General features: G+C 36.1%; 1 protein-coding gene across 8 annotated transcripts in view; it reads left to right on the top strand.

Annotated features, from left to right (window-relative positions):
- The window catches only part of KDM6A (lysine demethylase 6A), a 212,931-nt gene that overhangs the window by 117,267 nt on the left and 69,153 nt on the right, over positions 1 to 26,511 (top strand). For all 8 annotated transcript variants that reach the window (XM_047714914.1, XM_047714912.1, XM_047714918.1 and 5 more), the window contains exons 7-8: positions 11,598 to 11,652; positions 15,688 to 15,722. In XM_047714914.1, coding sequence (XP_047570870.1) covers positions 11,598 to 11,652; positions 15,688 to 15,722 — 90 coding nt within the window. The remainder of the gene's footprint in view (positions 1 to 11,597; positions 11,653 to 15,687; positions 15,723 to 26,511) is intronic.

Below are 26,511 nucleotides of genomic sequence, written 5' to 3'. Positions count from 1 at the left end.
TTTCTTTTCTTCTTTCTTTCTTTAAGTTTTAATTGAAGTCTGTCATCAGGAGAATTTGAAGGTTTCAATCTCAGTTTGGACATCTAAATCAGTCCACTATAAGTGATTGGCCAGCATAGAGGTCAGGTCCAGCTGCTTAATGGTGCTGTGTCTGTGATCCCATCCTGGCCTATTTATTTGCATGGGTCTCACTAGAAATCTGTTGACCTCTACCAGTAGGGCACATCTCATATATCTAAATTATTAAAATATATTCTCTGCAAGTCATTTGAGTTGCTGGTTTGTGAATATAAACATTGTTAGGAAAAGATAATACATTGTTGGTTAAATATTTTATTTACTATGGAAATTTGATATTTTTCAATTTTTTTTATTGAGTTTCTTGTGCTGTCTGTGCCATCACTTTAGGTCTTTCTGAGCTTTGGAAAATAGTGCTTTCCTGTGCAACGAAAGCATTGCTTTTTGAAGGATTAGAAGTTCTAGGAAAAAGTTTAAGTTCTTGTGGATTTAGGAGTATAATGGTTGCTATGTTCTAAATATCTCCATTGCAGATTATCTTGATCCTGAAGGGCAGGGAGGGACATAAAGAATGGTAAAGAGACTTTACAGTACGTTGTAATTTGAATTCACTAATAAGGTACTATTGAAGGTTTTTTAAAAACTGTATTGTTCTAGGGTTTTAAAGTAGACCGTTATGAACCTACTGTTTCTGTCTTTCATGGGTTTATAAAGAACAGTGCTGATGATATGAAAGAGTGCTATACAACCCAAAACACTAAAACAAGTAGATTGTGAAGTATTTTGATTACACAGTTGTCAAAGGTAAGTGCAGTTTGAGGAATTGGCACCAAGGTAAAATTAGGTAGTGTGGAAAGTAAAAGGATGCCTGGAAATAGCCGGATTTCGTCAAATACAGAGCAGCACTTCTCACACAACGGACCCTTGAACAACATGGGGGTTATCGGCATCAACCCCAGCCCCCAAGTTGAAAATCTGTGTGTCAGGACTCCTCATCAATGTAACTACTGATAATCTACTGTTGATTGGAAGCCTCACCTGTACCCTAGAGTTGCTTAACACATACTGTGCATGTATATCGTGTACTATATTCTTAAAATGAAGCAAGCTAGAGAAAAGGAAATGTTATTTAAAAAATCATAAGGAAGAGAAAATACATTTGTGAAAAAAAAAAAGCACAAAAAACAAACCTGTATATAAGTGGGCCCATGGAGTTCAAACCCGTGTTCAAGAGTCAACTGTATACTTTGGGATGTGAGTGGATTTGAAATGGAAAATATGCCACCTTGCATATTTTAACCTCCTCTTGGACATTCACAGTATACATTAGCTAAGAGATTCTTAAAATGTCTAATAATACAAAATAAATTTATTTGATCATTTTATAATATTGTCACAATATAACTATTATATGTGGCAGACATGTTTTTGATAGCAGCTTGGGTAAACCATGTTGCTCAGGAAATATATTTGAGTGGAAAAGATAATCACATAATGTCCCATGTTAGAGAATTTGGCTGTCTGAACATCAGTAGTGTCTTACATAATTCTGTGGATGCAGAAGCTCTTGTTCCCACAAAGGTGGCGATAACTTAAAAATGTTTTTTAATTGAGGGAAACAGTGTTGGACAGTGTTCCAACTCCACTGAGTTGAAAGTGTTCCTGCTTACTCAGGTTCAATAGAGACTTCATGTGTACACTTTTGTTCAGGCATCAAGGCTAACCTTCAAGTCATACAATTTTAGCAGAATTATTTTAAGTACAGTCTTCTTATTAAAATATTTGATAATCATCCTGATCTTTATTTCATTTATGTAAACAGAGAAAAGAATTTTAAGAGTCCTTCCTATTTCTCTTCCCCATAATGAGAAGGTTGCCTTTGATTTGTACCTCATTTTGACATTGGTTATTTTTTTATTTTTTTTTTTTTTAAAGACTATTCTATCCCGTGTTCCCTGTTTCCAAAAGAAGAATTTTAGGCATCATCATTTTTAGTCAAGGAGGAGGTATTTCAGTATAGTACTCTCTAAATGCTTAGCATTTAATGCAAATGAAGGTAGGAATCAGAAGGAGTGATTTGTCCCTCTCCCCTTAGTTGGCCTCCAATTTTCCTAAAGTGGACTGGGTAGTACTTTAGTTTCATATGGATAGATGTGGAACCACTGATGACTTTTCCACTACTAAAGCTGTTTCCTAGAAGCACGTTTCTTGGTATAGATAACCAGAAACTTTAGAGACTACCAACTGAAGCTGATTAAAATAACAGTAAAAAAGTAGCTTGTATAATGTGAAGCGTAAACTTCAGGATTGGTTGATTCAGCTGATACAAGGTTTCATCAAGGATTCATTTTCTTCTCTGTTCTGTGTTGGCTTATTCTGAAGCCTGGTTGCCAGGTACAATCAAAGTGAAATGTAGAAAACCCTAAAAACCCCACCAAAGAACTATTAGAAATAATAAATGAATTCAATAAAGTCAAAGGATACAGTCAAAGTGAGAGGATTCATTTTTCATGTCTCATAAAGAAGGATATTATAGAGTAGTGGTGTAGGTGCTTAGTATAGTGCTGGCATATAAGTTCTCAGTAAATATTTGACCATTCATGTCATAAAGGAGAAAGATCCTGAGTTCCTGTTGATGTCTTCGAGAATACTTCTCTCTGCATTTCATTGGCCCGAAATGGGCCATTGGCCATTCTCTATTGATTCCTTGTCAAAGATGTGGTTGCTCTTAGACCAGTTAAGCCCAGTTTTGGAGCAGGGCGTAATTTCCTGAATGCACTGTTCTTGTCTGATGGAGGAGTGAGGGGTGGGTAAAAAGAGTCTTTTGGTGTGGGGTGGTATGGGCAGTCTGTCCATTATAGATCAGGTCTTCTCCACCTCATTTTCTTTCACTACCCTTGAAGAGGGATATAGCATATACAGGTTCTCAATGATAAAATAAAATGCAGTTTGTTTTTGTAATAGATTTCTTATTTTCATCTACTACAGGAAATGGATTTCAGGGCCTCCTGTTTTGTTTTTATCCCTGGTAATAACTTTTTTTTTACCAAAATGTATCTCTGCAACAGATTCATTCTGTTTTGGTACTATGTAAACAGTTCTCAGAGCAAGCAAATTTGGTTTTAAAATTTGACCGTACCATAGGACTAATTGCGTGACCTTGGGCAGGATGCTTAATTCTTTTGATCCTCTTTGAGTCTGTAGTACTGGAGTAACCATCCCCACTCTGCAACATTGTTGTAAAGATTAAATTTATAGACATAGATACGTATACATACATACATACATATATACATACATATATAGAGATATATGAAAGTATCTGACAAGATTTTTCAACCCCCTCTTTTTTATTCCTCAGTTTGTCTGTATCTAAAACTCTTCAATTTGGGACCAGTGTAGATACATTTGTGAAATCCATTTTCCCATCCTGTAATTTAATACTTGTATTTTTGCTACTCTGCCCATCCTCAGAAATGTGAAGTTAATGCCCAGCTTACTTTTCAATGATAAGGTTTTACTTTTCTGTTATATAGGCTAATAAGGATTTCATGTTTAGTGAGTCGTAGGAGTATCAATTTTTAATTTATTAACTAGTTTAATATTATCTGAACCAGAGTCCATTCCAGGGTGACATTTCTACATGGTGTTTTTTGTTTTTCTTCCCTGCTTGAGATAATATCCCTCCTAGGTGGGTTTGGTTGCCTCTTGAACACCATATAATTAATTCAGAATTTTATTTCATTACTTTCTAATGGTGGTAATGATAATTGGTTACAGTTGTTGCATATTTGTGGCAGTGTATGATCATTACTTCAGTAAAAGTACACTAATTTTGACAAATAGTTTTATATAATGCCTCTAATTTTCACATCCTGGCAGGCTTAATTATTTCCTTCATGTGAAGGAAGGAAATGCAAAATAAGATGTAATAGCACCCATGTTCTTCAGTCAGTTAATGCCAGTGTATCTATTTAATTTAATGAAGATTATGTAGAAATTCTCCCTAATATTTACATATTTAGGTTTCCCTAGACTGTGTCGACGTTGGAACTTTTTTGGTTTAAAGGTAAAGAATATGGCTTTTTAATGGGAACCTGTGGGTAATTGGCTGGATACCAGTGTAAGTTCCTTCATAATTTGGTATTTAAAGATGGTAAGTGCTGATTTGAAGGGTTGCTATGAAAGAGGTAGGAAGATGAGAATTGCAGAGACAATGCAAAGGAAACAGACTGAACTCAAATGAGACTTAGATGATAGTTTGGCATTGCACCAAGTGCCGAGTATTTCTTTCTTTCTTTCCTTCCCTGCCCCCCCGAATATTTCTTGAGTAGATAAATGGAAGAGGCTATAAAGATGATAAATGCCTCAAATAGGATGGGCTGGAAAAGCTGGGGGGGGGGTGCTGGAGAGGCTGGTTTTATTTATCACCTTTTAACAATTTTTTTTTTCTAGACAGAGTGGCAGTGCATATGTTTTCTCCACATGTTCCTGTTCACCAGTTCTTTCAGCTTGTCTCCCCTCTACTGTTATATGTGGCATGAAACTGCTGAGTGAAATAGCATTTTCACTTTTTTTTTCTTTTTTACCTTACTTTTCTCCAGGAATTGCTTCATTTTCAGGCTTCTGATTTCATCTTAGACCCTTTATAGACTCAGGACTTTTATTGTCATTTTTTTAATGCCAAGATATTGAGGCAGAAGAGATAAGTATAGGCATGAGGACATAGATTTCCTTTTGGAAACCACTTTTGGAATCTATGAAAATGCCTCCTTTCTTTCTTTTTAATGTAGAATAGATGAGTCATTTAATTAAGATACTGTGAACTCTGTGTATTATAAAAATACTTGCTGAGAATTTGTGCTATTAATTAATTTTAATCGCACCTTAAATTTCTAAAATACTTGTAATATTCTTTGTAATATCTAAAACTTCTTTGTTGAAGTTTTACCAGCATATTTTTATTAGTTCAGGTATCAGAAGATCATGAAAGTTGCTGTTACTTCTCCATGCTTGCCCCTGCCCTATTTAGTACTTCATGGTGCTCAATAGCTTAACTCTCCTAGCTGGCATTTTGAAAATTTGAATTCTTTGGAAATTGTTTTATTTAGATAAAATTGACATATGACATTGTGTAAGTCCTAAGTGTCCAACATGTTGATTTGATGCATTTATATGTTGTAGTGTGATTACCACTGTAACATTAGCTGCACCTCTATTACATCACGTAATATTTCTTTTTTGAGGTGAGAACAATGAAGGTCAAGTCTCTCGGCAGCTTTGACATTTATGATACAGTATTGTTGACTGTAATCACTGTGCTGTGCATTAGCTCTGTAGGACTTAGCTATCTACTAGTTGCAAGTTTGTACCTTTAAACAGTATCTCCTTAATTGTCATATCAGCAGTGGAACTCAGCTTACCTGAATGAAATACCACTGTTCCTTTTGGCAAAGGATGGTCATTACTGTTCACTTTGTCTTCTGTCCATTTTTACTTATTTGTGGGCAAAAATGATTGCCCTGCTTATTCCTTTTTCCTCTACTCTTTAACTTGTACTTTTCCTTTTAATCTTTCCTAGATACTACTCTCTGCTATGAGTTGATCTCCTAATTGGTTTATCTAGCCACCACATAATGCTTTCTTTTTTTTTTTTTTTTTTTTTTTTTAAAGATTTTATTTATTTATTTGACAGAGAGAGATCACAAGTAGGCAGAGAGGCAGGCAGAGAGGCAGGCAGAGAAGGGGGGGGGAAGCAGGCTCCCTGCTGAGCAGAAAGCCTGACATGGGGCTTGATCCCAGGACCCTGGGATCATGACCTGAGCCGAAAGCAGAGGCTTTAACCCACTGAGCCACCCAGGCGCCCCCACATAATGCTTTCTCCCCTTCACACTGCCTGCCCAGTTTCGTTTTTCCATTTGCTACTACTCACTTCTGCCTTGAGTTCTAGTACATATATAGCTTTAAGTGTGAAGCTCGAAAATGCATGTTTGAAAAGGACATGACTGCTCATAGATGTGCAGTCACCATTCTATGATATGGAAGAGTTAGGGTGAGTCCAGGTTTCCCAGTTCAGTTTTATCTCCTCAAATATATTTTAACTACAAGAAATCATTTCTAATCAAAATGTGTTTATTTTTGGTATTTACCCGTAACTATTTAAATTTATGGTGTAAATATTTTGGTCTTCAAATGCAACTTTGTGAAACATTCAGTGTGTCTAATGCTACATTAAAAAAAGAGGTTATGTTCCAAAACAACATTTTATCCCCTTTATAAAATATATATCATGTTCGCGGGGCGCCTGGGTGGCTCAGTGGGTTAAGCCGCTGCCTTCAGCTCAGGTCATGATCTCAGGGTCCTGGGATCGAGCCCCGCGTCGGGCTCTCTGCTCAGCAGGGAGCCTGCTTCCTCCTCTCTCTCTGCCTGCCTCTCTGCCTGCTTGTGATCTCTCTCTGTCAAATAAATAAATAAAATCTTTAAAAAAAAAACATTAAAATATATATCATGTTCGCTTTGTATTTGTTACTGGTGTAAATATCAGTCTTAATTTTGATGTGGAAACAAATTGTACACTGCTTGATTTAAAGAACTTGGGAAACAGGTCATCTTGTATTCTGATCATTTATATACACAGATTAGACACATACTAGAACCAGTGTTTTAAAATTTCTAGTCAGTTTTATACCTTTCGTAAAGCATGATAGAAGTGAGTTGGGAGACTAGGTAGGACACTGTTAATCAGGAAAAAAAGATGAGCAAGATCCATGGGATAAATGGGTTCTCAGTGGATGGATGGATGAATGAGAGGTAATACATTCTATAGATCATAAGGGTTAATTTATTAACTCATTCAGTGTGGAAACAGATTCCTCATTTATTGACTTAATTCATTTTTCCGTTAACTAAAGTAGGTGATAAAGTAGCAGCAAGTTTTGGGATTGGAAGGTGGAAAGACTAAGTGGCAATAAGTCCTTTGGGAGTAGATTGAGATGGAAGTACCTGAGGCATATCAGATGTTGTGTTATAGACCAACAGAAGTCTGGAGCCGTAAAGAAGGACTGTGAAAAGAAATAAGATTTTGAACATCTTCAGTATACGGTGTCTTTTCTTTTACTTCCTTGTTAAGGATACTTTTAGAGGACTCCAGATTGGAGACTTCTTTTTTGACTGAAGATTGCCAGGATCCATTAGCTATTAGTTACTGGTAGGCAGTAGAGTTTCTCTTCAAAACAGTTGTAATAATCTTGTATTACAGAGAATCAGAAGAACTTGAATTTGAGGGCTTTGAAAGAACCTCAACCAGATCAGCTTACCCAGCAGTGTGACTCATAACACCCTACCAGAACTTTCTCCTTCCAGTTCTGTATCTCATTTTCGGAGACTGAATCCTTGAAGTACTATCACATCCCAGGACCTTTCCCTAGTCTCATCCATTTATCATAGACTATTAGGTTTAGGAATGAAGTTGTTGGTTTTAATTCATTGTGGCAATCTGTAACAATGAAAAAGAAAAAAATCACTTGACTTGCAAGCGTACACAACCTGTTTTCCCTCTTCTTTCTTAAAATGATCCATAAAACCCTCTTTCATAAGTGTTGTGTAAAAATAACTTGTTTCCTCAGCCTAAAGTACCTCTTTTCTTTTTTCCCTCACTTACACCCTTTGGGTTACATTATGGAATTGTCTTTTAAACTTCTAATAGAACATTCATTTCATTGAGCCGTGCATTCATTTCCATAGATGCATAGCCATAGCAGAGTGCCTGGTGTTGCCATTTTATTCCTAAAAGACTTTGTTTACACTAATTTAATAGAGACAGCAGTATCGACTACACCCACCTTGTCTACATAGTCTGAAGTAAAGTTTTGGGGAGCAAGTACACAATTTAAAAACTAAAATAGTGGCATTTAACCCTGATTGTGCATTGGAGTAACTTGTAGAAGCTTTTTTTTGGTTTACAGGGTGTCATCCCCAGCTCACTGAGTCAGAACATCCAAGATTGAATCTCGAATCCAAACATTGCTCTAAATTTTAATAACTTATAAATTTTAATAACTTACACACACATAAGTAATTTGTTAATTACCACAAAAAAAGTTATATCACTGCTTGTCTTCAGGATTGGAAATATAGTTGAAGGGTTCTACAATTGAAAAGATTTGTGAGATAATCACAGACTATACAGCTAGAACTCTTTTAAACAATTTGAAAAGAAAGTCTTGAAACCTGAGTTTTATGTGTTAATTTCATGAATATAGATTGTCCTCCTCCAGTTAGAAATCAGGTTCCTTAATCTATATAAAGCAAAATGCTATGAAGTTATTTTGAAATATTGAACAAATCAAAAGCTTTTAAAACAAAAGGTGACTTTGGTAATAAAGATGTCAACAGAAATTTTTATGAATAGATCCTTTTTGTTAAATTGGACCAGAAGTGCTCTATAAAAAGAAAATTGCCATAACATCAAAAAAATAAGTTAGGTAAATCTTGCTTGGAAATTAATTTTCTGTAGAATGTTTTCTGCCTTGAGGTTTGTATATAGTCTTTGAACTGCAGAAGCCTCTACCGCATGATAACTATTTCACACAGCAATAGTCAGTTTCATTACTGCAGTATTTCCGTGCGAGGTGCAGATGTTTCTTAGCTTCTTCTGTTGGTTTGCAGGGATGGGTGCTGGATATTTTACCTGGTATTTCCAGATCTCAGGGCTGATTATTATAATTGATAGTCATTTCTGCTGGCTTATATGTTAATAGGTACATCTATTTTGCATCTGGTTTAGATATGAAAAATGAAACTCTGAGGTCATGTTGTCCCCACCCCAGTCCTTCATTTCCCTTCAGTTTACTGGAAAGTGTATCATTGTTTTTCTTTTTATGGGGTAGTTTTATGTGGCTTTTCTTAGTTTCTTATACTTAGTAATTACTCTGTAAGTTCCTTCATTTTCACATGTATGTTTTTGAATATATTTCTGTTGCCAAGCAATTTTTCTATATTGTCACTGTTTGGAAATATTTAATATTTCATGATGTTGTGGATTTGAAAAGATATATCAGTGGCTTCATTGGTGTTTTTAAGATTGATTAATACGTACATAAAACATGGTCCAGAATTGCTTCTGCCAGGTTTCATTGCAGGGCCTTGCATATTGATACATGAGATGTAGTCTGGGCTATTCGAATTATGCATCTCTCTGCTCTTTTTGAGGTGTCTTTGTAATGGTAAAACTTAAATACTGCCATCTTGAAGACTTTCTTTGCAGGTCAGTTTGTATCCTCTGATGGCTCATTTAGGAAAAGTCTGTCTTCTCTTCTCTATGTATGCCAACAGGATAAATTAGACTCAGAAATGTAGTACAATCTGAATGTGTGGCTACTGTGCTGCTCTTTTTGTCCAGGGGAAGGCAAGTGGTTATAAAGCAAGCTTTGCTTTCATAGTGCTCACTTTTTATTTTCTTTATTGAGATAGAGTTGACATACAGTGTTATATTTGATTCAGGTATACAAATACTCAGTTAAATAGTCTGGTTTCTGTTGCTGTGATAGCACACTAAAGGATTGTTTGAGCGTATATACAGTCTGCTTAGTAGGCCAAGGCAGAATAAATGCATTTCTTTGTTGTTTTGTTTCTTTTTAATAAAAGCAGTTCTTAAAGTGTTCAGATGTTGGATTTTTTTTTTTTTCACTTAGTCAGCTATGACAAATAAGTTTCACTTTTGTTTCGTTGACCATTGTATTCCTAGTGCCTGCATTGTCCTAAGGGCATTATAGATAACTTGACAAACATTTGTTAAATGAATTAAATATTTACTACTTAAGGGTCATAGTCATTTTGTTAGTGGTTTTCCCATTCAGAATATTACAGCCCTTAAATTTTAAAGAGTACTGCAAATGTAGGCCAGCCTCATTATGCTTGCACATAACAGACATTTGTGAGGGAATATGATAGCTACTGTGTTCATACCAAACGATGCCTTCTAACCTTCCTTTCACTTTAACACCGGATAGCTGACATTAGTTTATTTTTGTTAATTGAGGGTTCTCATTGACCAAGTGCAGTTTTGTTCATTCTGTATTGAAATATAGTACTGAAAACTTGCTAATGATTATTTCTCTTGATAAAGTCTTTTTGAGTTTATATCTGGAAGTTGTCATTATGCATGTCAATTTTCAGTTTGTCCAGTAGTAATAAAAAAGACAACTATTTAGATATTTGGATTGTGGATAGGAGTGAGCTTATTGTGGTCAATTTTTAAAAATGGGTTTACACTTTGGGTGTTTATTACTTTTAATGCTAAAATCTTGTAGGGACTCAGAAAATTTGAATATACATGTATGGAAATAATTTTTAGAAGAGTTCAGAGAGATGTACTTTTTTTTATCCTAAGGATTTTATACCAACTCTAGTACTTGTTTCTTTTTTTTTCTTAGTTTATATATTAGGTTTAATGTGTTTTGTTTTTTTTTTTAAGATTTTATTTTTTTATTTGACAGAGAGAGATCACAAGTAGGCAGAGAGGCAGGCAGGGAGAGAGGGGGAAGCAGGCTCCCCATTGAGCAGAGAGCCCGATGCGGGGCTCGATCCCAGGACCCTGAGATCATGACCTGAGCCGAAGGCAGAGGCTTAACCCACTGAGCCACCCAGGCGCCCCAGGTTTAATGTTGATAAAGTAGATGTCAAATGTTACCCCGTGTTCTTGATTGTGATTTGTATTCTTAGAAATTCGTGTTATCCATTGAATTTTAACATGTATTTTTTTGGTGAGGCTGATATGATGTTATTATACGTGGATATTGTAAAGTTAATGGTTTAATATTGCCTACACAAAGAATAGTACATGCATTCTAAAAAGATAATTATATTTCATAGATGAACTTCAAGATAGGCTATTTGATGCATTCCTGGTAATATTACAAGTAGTTTTAAAAGGCACCAAGTACAGGGGCCCCTAGGTGGCTTAGTTGGTTAAGCATCTGCCTTCGACTAGGGTCATGAACTCAGGATTCTGGGATCAAGCCCTGTGGCAGGCTCCCTGCTCAGTGGGGAGTCTGCTTCTCCTTCCACCCCCCCCCCCCACTTGTTCTCTCTCCCTCTCTCTCTAATAAATAAAATCTTGAAGCACCAGATAAAATGATTATTGGAGAATCAATAAGGGTAGATAGTTTTAGCCTTCTATTGTCATATATTTCATTTGTTTCTGAAGTTCATGTTTCATATTGAGATAAACAGTGGTATTCTGACATTAATACATTAAACTTTTACTTTCAGTTTTAAAGTAATGATTAAACTATTTAAACTGTTCTATAGCTGATACTGTTTACTTGAAGTTTCATAAAAACAATTATACATAGGATAACTTGATATCAAGTTTTTAATTCTCCATTCTCAGCTGTCACAAGAAAGTAACCCAGCAGCCTGTTATCAGCAATAAATGTACAAAGTGATTCTAGTTGTTTGTCCGGTATGTTCTATTTGCATAGCGTAGTTTCATGATTATGTTAAACTTTAATACCTGAAATTAAGACACATTTATATGACTGAATTTAGTGCACTGATTTTCTCATCTCTTCTTGCAGCATTTTCAGTTAGCTTTGGTTGACTGCAATCCCTGCACTTTGTCCAATGCTGAAAGTAAGTATTTTTAAGTAATAGTTTTCTACATGTATTCAGATCACCTCATGGCAAATAGTAGTAACGATGATGATGTTGATAGTGATGATAGTGATAAGGTCCTGTGTAATTTTTCTTCTAGAATTGTTGATCTAACTGTATTGGTTGCCATGGCTACTTGTACAAATGGAACATGTGAGACCAATTATTGTGAAAAGCTTGTGTCTAAAATAGATATGCCAGTGAACTGCATTGTTGAATTAAAATTGTCCGTACTAATGAACAAGATTGATTATTTCTGCATTAATTAATATTGTAGATGGATTGGGGGATTAAAAATGGGGTTTACCAGTCTTTTAGGAAAATTTAAGTATGCAAAGATTCTTAAGTGATAGCTCACTGATTCCTGCTGTGTGGTATTAAAAAAATGATTGATAATTATGAATGCATTCTTTGTTTTTTATTGTACTTTTACATATATATAAAGTTTGAAGTGACAGTTTTCAATTAATTAAAAAGGAATGTGTGTGAGAAACATCTGCTACAGTGAGTTTTGTTTTGTTTTGTTTTATTTTTTCTCCAGGCAGTTATTTTCTGCTTCTGTGTGTTTTTTTTTCCAGAAGCAGTTTGGTTTGATTATGATGTGTTTATCAATAAGTATGTGTTGGCATATTTAGTATAAAGCAGCCAATAAAAGTTTTAAGGATATTCATTGAGTTCAAGCTGGATTTCTTTAAAACTTTCTTGAAAAATAGGTATAAAAAGTTGAATCATTCTTAATGAAAATTTCACGTCAAAGGATTCTAGGTATTTTACTCTGAGTGACTCATGTTCTAACGCTAGAGAATGTCATTAAGTGAAAAGTAGTGTCAGTGTTAAAAATGCCTAGGAAAATGATGGGGTACATGAAAAAGGCTATAGAAATTAGGATGTAACTTGATATTACATGAATTATGACATGGTTTGAATGAAATCATCATCTAAACCAGACCAATTATCTCATACTTTACTAGAGGCAGTTTTCTGAGAAAACATAAAAGATTCTGTTTTCTTTAAATGAAACTGATCAGTGTATTGGCAGAACAAATGGTGGGAAGGTAACAAGTGCAGCAGTATTTTATAGTTTCTAAGATGAGATTAGATTAGAATTTAACTCACTGATAAACTTATTGAAATGTTAATTTATATTTCCTTAATTATATAGGAATGAGAAAACAGCTCCTTTTCATTTGATTGATTATATCTAGTACCTTAAAGCAAACTCTTATAACTGACTAATATGTCAGTTTGAATGATAACTTCTGAGGGATGTTTCATAAATGCCAAACTAAGTATTTTGGTAAATCCTCATTTTATTCTGTCCTGTTGAAGTTAAATCTCAGTTGTAAGTCATTGCTCTTGCTTGAGGGGAGAGCACCTACATCTGTAGAATGAGCACCGTTGGACAGAAAACTACCTGTTGAACATGAAGAGGATGATTTGAACCATAATGAATATATCTTTAGGTTTACTCTGTCTCTATCTCTGTTGGTTGTTGAGAAAGGAAATAGGAGGGAGGGTGACCAGCATCCTGTTTTTCCTAGGACTGAGGAGTTTGCCTGGTTTCAGGACTTTCTGTGCTACAAGGCTGGTTACTGTGATGGAAGGGAATGTGCTTTATTTAGAGACATTAGGCCATTATAATTCAGTTGATTTGGGTAGTTTATTTTAGGCTGTCTCTGTGTGATTACATGATAACCACAATAATGGCTGATGTCTTACAGAGCACTAACAAAGGTAGACTAAGTACTTTGAGCCTGATATTATTACTATTGAAGTACCAGGCTCTAACTATCTTTGCAAAGCTTATTTCTCTTTGAATTTTTAACATCATCACCTATTTGTGTATGCCAGAGACCGTGACTATTCTTTGAAATCTTACATATTACTTGTGATACTGCAAAGATCAGAAGGTATAGAAAGGAAAGTAAGCTTTTAAAAAAAGTCTATATGAGATATTTTTATCTTATGGCACAATTCATTTATGCAATTAAAAAGTAAGTAGATATACTTACTGCTTCTAGAGCTTTTTAAGAGGGGTTAATTACAGTTGGTGTTTTAAAAAGTAGAATCATGGCGTGGTGGGACTTTATTATATGATGGCCCTTTGGGATAAAATTGTTTCCTCTAGATTTAATTAATTCTTTTAATTCTAAAAATAATGTATAATTTCTGAAAAATTCATTTCAGAACCTTTTAAAGCAATATTTGTTAACCATTTCCACTTCTAATTGAGACTTAGCCAAGTGGAGCTTTTTCTTAGTTGTATGGTTATGTTCCACTTGAAGAGGACTTTGAAGAATTTAAATATGTAGTGGTTTTCACATTAGAAAAGATGACACTGGATTTAGTAATTCATTGCATAGGAAAGCCCTAGACAGAGGGCTAGTCAAGGGACTGAGCTAGGAGGAAGTTTGGGGTGATGGTAGGATGCTAGCTAGCTAGTTGCTGTTCTTTTCTTCCTTTTCACCTTTATTAGAGAAGTAAGAAGTAAGAAGATTGGGGAAGATGAGAATAGATTTTTCCATCTCTTTCTCATTCTCTTAACCTGTAACCCAGTCTCTCCATTGATGTAGTGAGGTAAAATTTGGAACTGGAATCTGAAGGGAGAGCTGTGTTGGAAAAGGGGGATGGAAAATAAGAAAAGCCCTCAACAGATGTAGGTAGAGAGTTTATCTATATATGTAGAACTTTTATTATTATTTTTATGCATCGTTCACAGAAAGCTGATTTCATCTTCTAAAGATATTTTTATTTTGCCTCATCTCTGATTAGTTAACGTGTGATATTTAACAATTATTTATGGAAAGATGCAGTTTTACTTTTGATCTAAAAATGTTTGATTTTAAAGTTCATCATGTATTTCATTTGTTTTGTTCTTTATGGTTACTTAGTTTAGTTCTTCCCAGATATTAGTCTAGGGAACAGGTATAAGAGTCTGTTGCAGAACTGATTAAAAAGGCGACTTTGTAGGGCATGCTCCAGGCTCACTGAATCATAATCTCAGGAATCTCTAAACAGGCCTCCCAGGTTCATCTTACAGTTAGAGGAATCAGTGACAGAGTTAGTTCATGGTGCATCCAGCAGTGAATACTTGATGGTAGTCCTGTGGAACTTGTTTTCAAGGATCCACACAAACATTTTTGCATATAAATTTGAAAGGCTCCCAGACTCCTGAAATCCGGCTATGAAATCCAGGTAGATAGAACATTAAAAAAAAGAGTTGTCATTGAAGAATGAAACTTAACAGTATTGAAGTAGCTAGAATCCAACTTTGATTCCTGGTTCGTTGTTGGCTTTTGTTGAATCATTCATACTTTGGTGATGCAGTATCAAGGAGAGCTGCAAACAAAAGCTCAACTATATTCTTACTTGGTTTTCCAGACATATTTGTTCATCTTGGGACTGTTACTATTCTTGCCTTCTAAGTGGTTTTTGGCTTTTTTTTTTTTTTTTTAATAATTCTGAAGAACTGATAGAGAAATGCAACGACTCATTTCCTCTGTGTGTTATTACGAGCATCATCCTGCTTTATGATTTCTTTATAAATGTTGTTATGAAATGTGGTATAAGGAATTAGAGGCTTTCTTTGATTTATATATATATTTTTTTTAATCAAATATTGACTTTACTATATTAATTGACTTGGAACTCAGTGTTTAAACACTATGTTTTGAAATGCATAGATTATAGGAGTTTTCTCTATTTGCTTCATCTTGCAGTTTTGAACTTTGTAAGGAGTATAGTCACTTGCTATAGATTTTAATGTAAATTTTAATAATTATATTGACAAAATTTGATAGTGACCAACAGTGAATACATGTGGCATATGTGGCGTCTTATGTTAATGTTCTTTAGTGTGTTTGCTTGTATATTGTTTTATTAAAAAAAAAAGTTATGTCTCATTATTTAATCTCTATAGTGTAGATTGTGCTTATGTTTGACATTTTATATTATTACTTAATTTACCCCAAACACTATTATATTGGTATTGATTTTTTTCCATCATCTTTGCAGTTCAGTTTCACATTGCCCACTTATATGAAACCCAGGTAAGTGTTTTAACTTACCTTACTTAAAAGTGATCACCCATATCATTATAAGTGAAGTCAGACATACATACAATTTAATGGGATTCTGGGCATTATCTCCTTCACATATTTTGTATGCATTAAATGTGATCAAGATTTTACGTAGTGAAACAGTACTTGCTGTATATTAGGAAGTTTCATTTGATATGTTTTGCCTCCAAACCTGAAGTATCTGCAGCCTTTAATGACTATATTTGAGATTTCTCTTAACTCTTGATATAGAATGTCTAGTTTTCTTTGCAGAACATTCATAGATAGTTGTTATAATGCATTGTTTTAGTTTTACTTTTTCTTAAGATTAAAATATTCTTTCCATGTGTCACCATTTGAAAGGCATAGTAGAGTTACCTCTTGATCTCAGTCCTTTTATGGTTGCTGTACTTGAAAAAAACCTTTTCAGTTTAATTTTAGAACATTTTGGTTTTGTGTATGGAAGATTTTGCTAAGTTGTGTGATAAAAGGTATAACACATAGACATTTATTCTTGGCAGTGGGATGGAAAATCAGTTATAAGTTGGTATGAGAGTAAAATATTAAGTAATCAGAGTTTACCCCAAATATAAATTTTATAACTACTTTTTGGGGAAAAATACTGTTATGTCTGTACATCTATTTTTGTAAGGTCTGTTTGGTTTCAGGGCTACCATGGGGTGCTTGAAAAAATTAATATCAGATTCCTGGACACTTCATCTGCTCTCCTTCCCCCCCAAAACACACATGAGCGTGTGCCCACTGAGTAAGACTTTATGCACACTCAGGTTTGGATACCCTACTAATCTAGGGGTTTTATCCACCTTGAGAAGATGCATGTGAGAATTTCATTACCTTGTGGATTGGAGTCTTCACCTGCCAGTGTTAATCCTAGCCTCTTGCCAACTGCTGATTTTTGCCAAATCAGCAAAGGCCCCAAGGTGAAAGCTGCTACAGAACTCAGCTCCCTCTCCAGAGTTGTTCTTTTCATGGAGACTTCGCTCCTTCTGTTCTCATTACTTCAGTGCTCTCTGCTGCCTTCAAAATGAGAAGTTCTGATTTTCTTTTTCCCCTAAAATTTTCTAGTTCTTAGTGAGATTACTGGTCTGTTACTAGCTGAAGCAGAAGTTTTCTCACTTTTATTTTTTACTTTTTTATTTAGTTTTTTGAGGGGGGATAAAGAGGTGAGGGGAGGATTCAAGGGGGAGAAAGAGAGAATCTGAAGCAGGCTCCAGGCCTAGCATGGAGTTGGACATAAGGCTTGATTTCACGACCCTGAGATCATGATCTGAGCCAAAACCAAGAAATGGATGCTTAACTGACTGAGCCACCCAGGCGCCCCATTCTCACCTTTATTTATTTGTTTGTTTGTTTATTTTAAAGATTTTATTTATTTGACAGAGATCACAAGTAGGCAGAGAGGCAGGCAGAGAGAGAGGAGGAAGAAGCAGGCTCCCTGCTAAGCAGAGACCCTGATGCGGGGCTCAATCCCAGGACCCTGGGATTATGACCCGAGCCGAAGGCAGAGGCTTTAACCCACTGAGCCACCCAGGCGCCCCTTTATTTATTTTTTAAAAGATTTATTTATTCATGAGAGAGAGAGAGGCAGAGGGAGAAGCAGGCTCCCTGCAGAGCAGGGAGCCTGAGGTGGGACTCTGTCCCAGGACCCTGGGATCATGACGTGAGCTGAAGGCAGATGCTTAACCAATTGAGCCACCCAGGTGCCCTCTCACCTTTATTTGTTTATTCTTTTTTTAAGATTTTATTTATTTATTTGACAGAGACCACAAGTAGGCAGAGAGGCAGGCAGAGAGAGGAGGAAGCCGGCTCCCCGCTGAGCAGAGAGCCCGATGCAGGACTCGATCCTAGGACACTGGGATCATGACCTGAGCCGAAGGCAGAGGCTTTAACCCACTGAGCCACCCAGGCGCCCCTCACCTTTATTTTTAATGAGAGTTTTTGCTGGTCATGGAATTCTGTTTTATTATTTGATCACTTTGAAATTTATATTCCATTGTCTTCTGGCTTTCATTGTTTCTGATGAGAAGTTGTTGGTATTAATCTTTTAATCTTGTGAAGGTACTGTGGGGACAGGGCCCTCCCTCCATTGATTCGTTCATTTGGTAAATTTTAGTTCCTGTTAAGATTAAATAAAACAAAATGATGAGAACAAAATTTATGGCAAGCAGAGTATATAATTATTAGATGACAAAAGATGATACTGTAAGCATATGAAAAGATTGAAAAATCCCTATTCCAGTACTTACAACAAGGGTTTTCATTTTCAGGTAAAAATTTTAAGAAGAGCAAAAATGCCTCCCTCTCTACCTAGCTATAGAAAGTGACTTTCAGCTGTTTTATATGACTATATTTATGAATATAGAATTTTAAAATGTAAATTTAAGTAGTCATACATAGTTAGTGGCTACTGCTGGGTAACCAAATAGTTCAGTGAAAGTTTCTTTATATAGAAAGTCTTCTGTTAATAAATGTAGAAATAATTTACTATTGCTTTATAAACCCTGAGGGCCCTGTCCCCCCATTACCTTCATAGGATTAAACAGGAAGACGATGATTAAGACAAAAGTGAGGGAATACTTTTTTAACAGGAGTGATTAAGGTAGGCCTCTCTGAATAAGAGTTACCTGGGCTGAGTCCTGAATGGAGAGAAGGAGCCAGTGATAAAAATCAGTTGGGCTTGATGGAGTGGAGTGCGTGTGTGTTGCTGGGTCATTCTAATAAAGAGGTGTTACCAACTATAGTGGCTTTGTGGTACTGAATTTATGTTTGAAAGACAAAAAGGAGGCCTATTGTAGAACTGGAAGTGTAGGGTAATTTTGTTTGTTTGTTTCTTTAAAATTTTTTTGGTTAAATTTCATCGTAAATCTGGGTTGGGTTATTTTATTTTTCAGCTTTATTGAAGTGTAATTGGCAAATAAAATTGTAAGATAAACTGCACAGTGTGATGATTTGATATACATACATATAGTGAAAGGATTTCTCCCATCAAGTTAATGAACACACCCATCACCTCATATATCCCCTCTCCTCCCGAGAATCCTACACATACATGATACCAAACACTGTTTGTCTTTCTCTGTCTGGCTTATTTCACTTAGCATAATGCCTTCCACGTTTATCCATGTTGTTGCATATGACAGGATTTCCTTTTTTAAGGCTGAAATACTATTCCATTATATTTATATACTACATTTTCTTGATCTGTCTTTTTAAAGATTTTATTTATTTGATAGAGAGGGAGTACAAGAAGGGGGAACGCCATAGAGAAGGAGACTCCTCACTGAGCAGGGAGCTAGACGTGGGGTCCAGTCCCAGGACCCCAGGATCATGAACTGACCCAAAGGCAGACGCTTAACCAACTGAGCCACCCAGGCGCACTTTTCTTGATCCATCTTTCGAGAGATACTTAAACGTTGTTTCCATACCTTCGCTATTGTCTGTAATGCTGCATTGCATATGGGAATACAGATATCTCTTTGAGATGTGGTTTTTGAGATCTGTTTTCAGATATGGTTTTGTTTCCTTTGAAAATATACAGACAAGTGGAATTGTTGGATGATACGGTATGTCTGTTTAGGTATGGATAATTTTAATGGGTTGCCATCTCCCACACACCTGTTCTTACTAGATCTAAAAATCAGATTCTCAGGTTTCTGTGTATATTATCACACCATCTCTAAATAAAGTTAATTTTGTTCCTCCGTATAACGTCATCTGTCCAAGTAAATATATTAAGAATTATTCTTGGAAAGTTATATCAGTTATTTTTAAATGTTTTTATTTAAATTCCAGTTAGTCAGCATACAGTGTGATATTAGTTTCAGTGTACAATATAGTGATTCATCACTTCCCATTCATCACCCAGTGCCCATCACAACAGATGCACTCCTTAATCCCCATACCTGTTTAGCCTATTCCCTTGACCTCCCTTCTGGTAACTATCAGTTTGTTTTCTAAGGTTGTCTGTTTCTTGGTTTGCCTTTGCTCTTCTGTTTCTTAAATTCCACATATGAGTGAAATCATCTGGTGTTTGGCTTTTTCTGACTCACTTATTTCACTTAGCATAATACTCTCTAGCTCCATCCACATCATTGCAAATGGCAAGATTTCATTCTCTTTATGGCTGAATAATATTCCATTATATATATATGTATATATATATACACACATATATATATATACACCCACACATACCACGTCTGCTTCATTCATCAGTTGATGCACACTTGGGCTGTTTTGATAATTTGGCTATTATAGATAATGTTGCTATAAATACAGGGGGGGCATGCATCCCTTTGAATTAGTATTACTCTTTGGGTCAGTACCCAGTAGTGCAATTACTAGATCATAGGGTAGTTCTATTTTTAACTTCCTGAGGAATTTCCATACTGTTTTCCAGTGTCTGCACCAGTTTGCATATCCGCCACCAGTACAAGAGGGTTCCCGTTTAACCACATCCTCAGCAATACCTGTTGTTTCTTGTGTTGCTGATTTTAGCCATTCTGACAGGTTTGAGGTGATACTGTGGTTTTGATTTGCATTTCCCTGATGATGAGTGATGCTGAGTATCTTTTCGTGTGTCTTTTGGCTACTTACATGTCTTCATTGGAAAAGTGTCTATTCGTGTCTTCTGCCCATTTTTAAATTGGATTATTTGTGTTTAGGGTGGCTATGGTATAAGATCTTTGTATAGTTTGCATATTAACCCTTTACCACATATGTCCTTGCAAATATCTTCTCCCATTCTGTAGGTTGCCTTATAGTTTTGATGATTGTTTCCTTTGTTGTGCAGAGCTTTTTGTTTTGCTGCAGTCCCAATAGTTCATTTTTGCTTTTGTTTCCCTTGCGTCAGGAGACCTATCTAGAAAAAAGTTGCTATGGCTGATTTCAAAGAAATTACTGCCTGTGCTTTCTTCAAGGACTTTTATGGTTTCAGATCTCACTTTTAGGTCTTTAATCCACTTTGAGTTTATTTTTGTGTATGATGAAAGAGAATGGTCCTGGTTCCTTCTTTTTTGCATGTTGTTCAGTTTTCCCAGTTCCATTTGTTGAAGAGACTATCTTTTTCCCAGTGGCTATTCTTTCCTGCTTTGTTGAAGATTAATTGGCCATGTAACTGCAAGTCCATTTCTGGGTTTTCTGTTCTGTTCTATTGATCTGTGTGTCTGTTTTTGTGCCAGTACTATAGTGTTTTGATTATTGCAGCTTTGTAATATATCTTGAAGTCTATAATTGTGATGCCTCCAGCTTTGCTTTTCTTTTTTTTTTTAAAGCTGTGGTTTTTTTTTTTTTTTTAAGATTTTATTTATTTATTTGATAGAGAGAGATCACAAGCAGGCAGAGAGGCAGGCAGAGAGAAAGGGGGGGCAGGCTCCCTGCTGAGCAGAGAGCCCCATGTGGGGCTCCATCCCAGGACCCCGAGATCATGACCTGAGCTGAAGGCAGAGGCTTAACCCACTGAGCCACCCAGGTGCCCCAGCTTTTCTTTTTCAAGGTTGCTCTGGTTATTCAGGGTCTTCTGTGGTTCCATGCAAATGTTAGGATAGTTTGTTCTAGCTCTGTGAAAAATGCTGCTGGCGTTTTGATAGCGATTGCTTTAATTGTGTGGATTGCTTTGGGTGGTATAGGCATTTTAACAATTTTTGTTCTTCCAGTACATGAGCATGGAATGTCTTTCCATTTCTTTGTGTCATCTTCAGTTTCATTCATTGCTGTTTTATAGTTTTCATAATACAGGTCTTTCACTTCTTTGGTTAGGTTTATAGCTAGGTATCTTGCTTTTGGTGCAGTCGTAAGTGGGATTGATTCCTTAATTTCTCTTTCTGCTGCTTCGTTGTTCAAACGATTTGTTTGCTGTATAGAAATGAAACAGATTTCTGTACATTGATTTTATATCCTATAACTTCACTGAATTTGTTTATCAATTCTGGCAGTTTTTTTGTGGATTCTTTCAGGTTTCCTGTATATCAGGTAATCTGCAAATAGCGAACGTTTGACTTCTTCCTTGCCTGTTGGGATACCTTTGTTTTTGTTGTCTGGTTCCTGTGAGTAGGACTTCCAGTCTGTGTTGAATGAAAGTGGTGAGAGCAGACATACCTGTATTATTCCTAATTATAGAAATAAAGCTCTCAGTTTTTCCCCATTTAGTATGATGTTAAGTGTGGGGTTTTTTTTTTTTTATATATGGCCTTTGTTATGTTGAGGTATTCCTCTAAACCTGCTTTTTAGAGTTGTTTTTTTTTTTTAATCATGAGTGGATGTTGTGCTTTTATCAAATGCTTTTTCTGTGTCTTTTGAAGTGATCCTGTAGTTCTTCCGTTTTCTCTTGTTAGTTGATATTATCACGATTGATTTGCAAATACTGAACCACCCTTCCAACCCAGGAATAAATCCCACTCGATCTTGATGAATGATTTTTTTTTAATGTATTATTGAATTTGGTTTGCTAGTGTTTTGTTGAGGATTTTTGCATCTGTTTTCATCAGAAATATTGGCCTATATTTCTCTTTTGTGTGTGTCTTTATCTGATTTTGGTATCTGGGTAATGCTGCCCTCATAGAATGAATGTGGAAGATTTCCTTCCTTTTCTTTTCTTTCTTTTTTTTTGGGGTGGGGGATTGTTTGAGGAGAATAGGTATTAACTCTTTAAATGTTTGGTAGAATTCACCTATGAAGCCATCTGGTTCTGGACTTTTGCTTTTTGGGAGTTTTTTGATTATTTATTCTGTTTCTTTGCCGGTTATCAGTCTGTTTTTTCTGTTCCTGTTTTTAGTTTTGGTAATTTATGTTTCCAGGAATTTATCCATTTCTTCTAGGTTGTCCAGTTTGTTGGCATATAGTTTTTCATCATAATAGTCTTGAAATTGTTTGTATTTCTGTGGTGTTGGTTGTTATTTTACCTGCCTCATTTGTGTTTTTATTTGGGTCCTTTTTCTTTTCTTTTTGATAAGTCTGAGTAGAGGTGTATTAATTTTATCTATTTTTTTTCCAAGAACCAGCTCCTTGTTTCATTGATTTCTGTTGTGTTTTTCATTTCTATATCATTTATTTTTGCTCTAATCTTTATTATTTCCTTCCATCTGCTGGCTTTAGGCTTCATTTGTGGTTCTTTTTGTAGGTCCTTTAGGTATAAGGTTAGGTTGTTTGAGACTTCTTGCTTCATGAAGCAGGTCTGTATTGTTGTATACTTCCCTCTTAGAACCCACTTTTGCTGCATTCCAAGGGTTTTGGACCTTTGTGTTTTATTTTCATTTGCTTCCTTTTTTTTTTTTTTTTATTCTTTTGATTTCCTGGTTGACCCATCAGTTATTTAGTATCAGGTTATTTAACCTCCGTATATTGGTGGCCTTTGCAGATTTTTTCCCGTGATTGACTTCTAGTTTGATAGTGTTAGGGTCCGAAAAAAGGCATGGTATGATTTTGATCTTCTTGATTTTGTTGAGTCCTGTTTTGTGGTGTAATATGTGATCTATTCTGGAAAATGTCCCATGTGCACTTGAAAAGAATGTGTATTCTGCTGTTTTAGGATGGAAGGTTTGGGATGTATCTGTTAAATCCATCTTGTACCATGGTTTCCTTTTTGTTTTTCTCTTCAGTTGATCTGGTCATTGATATAAGTGTGGTGTTAAGTCCCCTACTATTATCGTATTATTATGGATTAGTTCCTTTCTGTTTATTATTGTGTTATGTATTTGGGTACTCCCATGTTGGGTGCATAAATATTTATAATTTATTTTCTTTTTGGATTGTCCCCTTTATTATTATAAAGTGTCTCTCTTTGCCTCTCATTACAGTCTTTGTTTTAAAGTCTAGTTTATTTGATATAAGTATTGCTAGGCAGGCTTTCTTTTGACAACCATTTGCGTGATAAATGTTTTTCCATCCCCTCACTTTCAGTCTGCCTGTGTCTTTAGGTCTAAAACCAGTTTCTTCTAGGCAGCATATAGACAGATCTTGTTTTTTTAATCCATTCTGTTACCGTTTGTCTTTTGATTGGGCCGTTTATTCCATTTTCATTCAAAGTAATTATTGATGTGTGTTTATTGCCAGTTTATTACTTGTGTTGTGGTTGTTACTGGAGATTTTCTCTGATCCTTATGATTCTTTCATGGTTTTCTGGTTTTCTTTAGTGATTTAGTGACTTATTTGGATTTCCTTCTCTTAGTTCTTTGCATATCTATTATTCTTTGATTTGTAGTTACCGCTGGGTTTGTATATGACATCATTTGCTTATAGTAGTGTCTGTTAACTTGATGGCTGTTTAAGTTTGAACCTGTTCTTTACTCCTGTTCTCCCCATGTTTTAGGTATATGTTGTTATTTTATATCCTTTTATTTTGTATGTTCCTTGACTGATTTTTTTTTTTTTAACAGAAATACTCATTTTTACTGCTTTTGTGTTTCCTACTTTCATACTGTCACTTTTGGTTTTTCTTTTCCACTCACAGAGTCCCCATTTAGTATTTTTTGCTGGGCTGGCTTAGTGGTCACAAACTCTTTAGTTTTTGTTTGTCTGTGAAACTCTTTATCTCTCCTTCTATTCTGAATGTTAGCCTTGCTAGATAGAGTATTCTTGACTGCACATTTTTCCTACTCAGTGCTTTGAATATATCCTGCCAGTCCTTTCTGGCTTGAAGAGTTTTCTGCTGAAAAATGAGCTGATAGCCTTATGGGTTTTCTGTTATAAGTAACTGTCTTCTTTTGTCTTGCTGCTTTTAAATTTTTTTCCTTATTACTACACTTTGCCAGTTTAGTTATATTTTTTGGTGTGGGTCTGCTTTTGTTGACTTTAATGGGACTTATCTATGCTTCCTGGATCTGGATAGCTGTTTCCTTCCCCAGGTAAGGTGAAGTTTTCAACTATTATTTCTTCATATAAGTTTTCTGCCCTCTTTTCTCTCTCTCTGCGACTCCTGTAATACAAATGTTACTGTGTTTGATGGAGTCACTGAGTTCCTTAAGTCTATTCTCATTTTGTATAATTCTTCTTTTTCTCTTTTGTTCAGCTTCATTGCTTTCCTTTACTTTGTTTTTTCGGACATTAATTCATTCCTTTGTGTCTTCCAGCCTGCTGTTCATTGCATCAAGCATGTTTCTAATCTCACTTATTGTACTCTACATCTTCGATTCTTTTGTAACTCCTTTATTTATGTGGTAGGGGTCTCACTGGTGTCTTCCATTCTTTCTCAAGTTCAGGTGAGTATCTTTATGATCACTGATTTAAGGTCTCCATCAGTTCTGTTACTTATATTTGTTTTGCCTACATCTCTGGCCATGCATGTCCTTATCTTGTTCTTTCATTTGGGATAAATTGCTGTCTTATTTTGTCTAAGTCCGTGCCGCCTTCTCTGTATTAGAAAAGCCAGTTATGTCTCCTGCACCTGAAAGTAATGGCCTGAAGAGGTCATGTAGTGCCCCAGAGTTTCGTGCTTCAGGGAATGTCTCTGGTGTGTGCTACAGGCACTGTGCTGTTGTGTTCTGGCTGCTCTAAACTTCAGGCCAGTTATCTGCAGAGATTCTTTTTGCCAGTCCTGGGCAGTTGTGGTCCCTGGCCAGAACTAGTTGTGCTCTGGTTTGCTTGTGAAATGAGACCTGTCATCACCTCCACTGGAACTGAGACCCTACAGAGCTTTCTTGTCAGGACCTGTGGTGTAGGGAGGGGTTTGTGTTGGTCTTTTGGGGGGAGGGGTCCATGGTGCTGGGACTGAGATAAGCGTGACTGAGAAGGGACAGTTCCACCAGAATGGGGGTGGGGCAGGGTGGGGCTGAGTGTTAAGTTATTTAGGCAGCCAATACCTGAATTGCACTGGTTCCTGCTGGTAGTGGCTCTGTTCTTTTGCTGAGTGGTAGGGGAGTAAAATGGTGCCAGCCAGATGCCTTGTTTCCAGAGAGGTCTCTCCCCAGAATGCTGCCTCTCATGGGCATGCTCTGAGAAGAGCAGAATCTCCCCGTTGTGTGCCCCAGGCACTCTTCAGATCATTGTTTCCATGCTGTATGTCTCTGGGTTGTTTGCCTACCTTTTCTCCAAGAGCAGCCTCAGTAACCTCTGGACTCTCCCAGAGCCCAGTCCAGTGCAGTCCACTGATACTTTAAACTCCGGGTTTAAGCCCCTCAGTTGCAAGATACCATGAAATTCAGCTCCTCTCATTTTCCAAGCCAGTGGCATTGGGGAAATTTTTCCTTATGCATTCCCGTGTGCCCCTCTCACTCTCTCACCCTTCTTCCTGACCACAGCTCTGCCCACTCTGCAGCAGCCACTATCTGTTTCTCCCTTAAACCACATCTTCACATTTTTCTGCCTTCGGTGTTACCTTGTCTGTACCTTTAGTTGTGGTGTTTTTTTCTGCCAGTCTTCAGGTTGATATCTGGGGCATTTAAGATGATTGGATAGTTATGTATTTGTGTTCATGGGAGGAGGTGAGCCAAGGGTCCTCCTACTTTGCGGCCATCTTTGAGGGAAGTCCTCTGTCAGTTATTTAATTTACCTCCCCCATTTAATTAGCTGAGACTCTAGAACCACTTTTTTGTAATAGTAGTAGTAGTAGTAGTAGTAGTTGTAATTGGCCCTTTCCTTAAATTTAATGAAATAACTTGAATAGTTTGCCATCTGAATTCTTAATTAGCCTTTAAAGATGAAAGATACAGAATTTTCCCTTTTAATTTTTTATTAAAGCATTACTTATTTTTTAATAGATAACCCAAAATGAAAGTGCTTGAAAGAATATACAGTGAAGTACCCTCCTCATTCCTTTTCTGTAACA

Source organism: Lutra lutra, chromosome X (genome assembly GCF_902655055.1).
Source record: "Lutra lutra chromosome X, mLutLut1.2, whole genome shotgun sequence".
In the NCBI taxonomy this organism is placed as follows: domain Eukaryota; kingdom Metazoa; phylum Chordata; class Mammalia; order Carnivora; family Mustelidae; genus Lutra; species Lutra lutra.
This window is presented reverse-complemented; position numbering and strand designations above follow the sequence as displayed.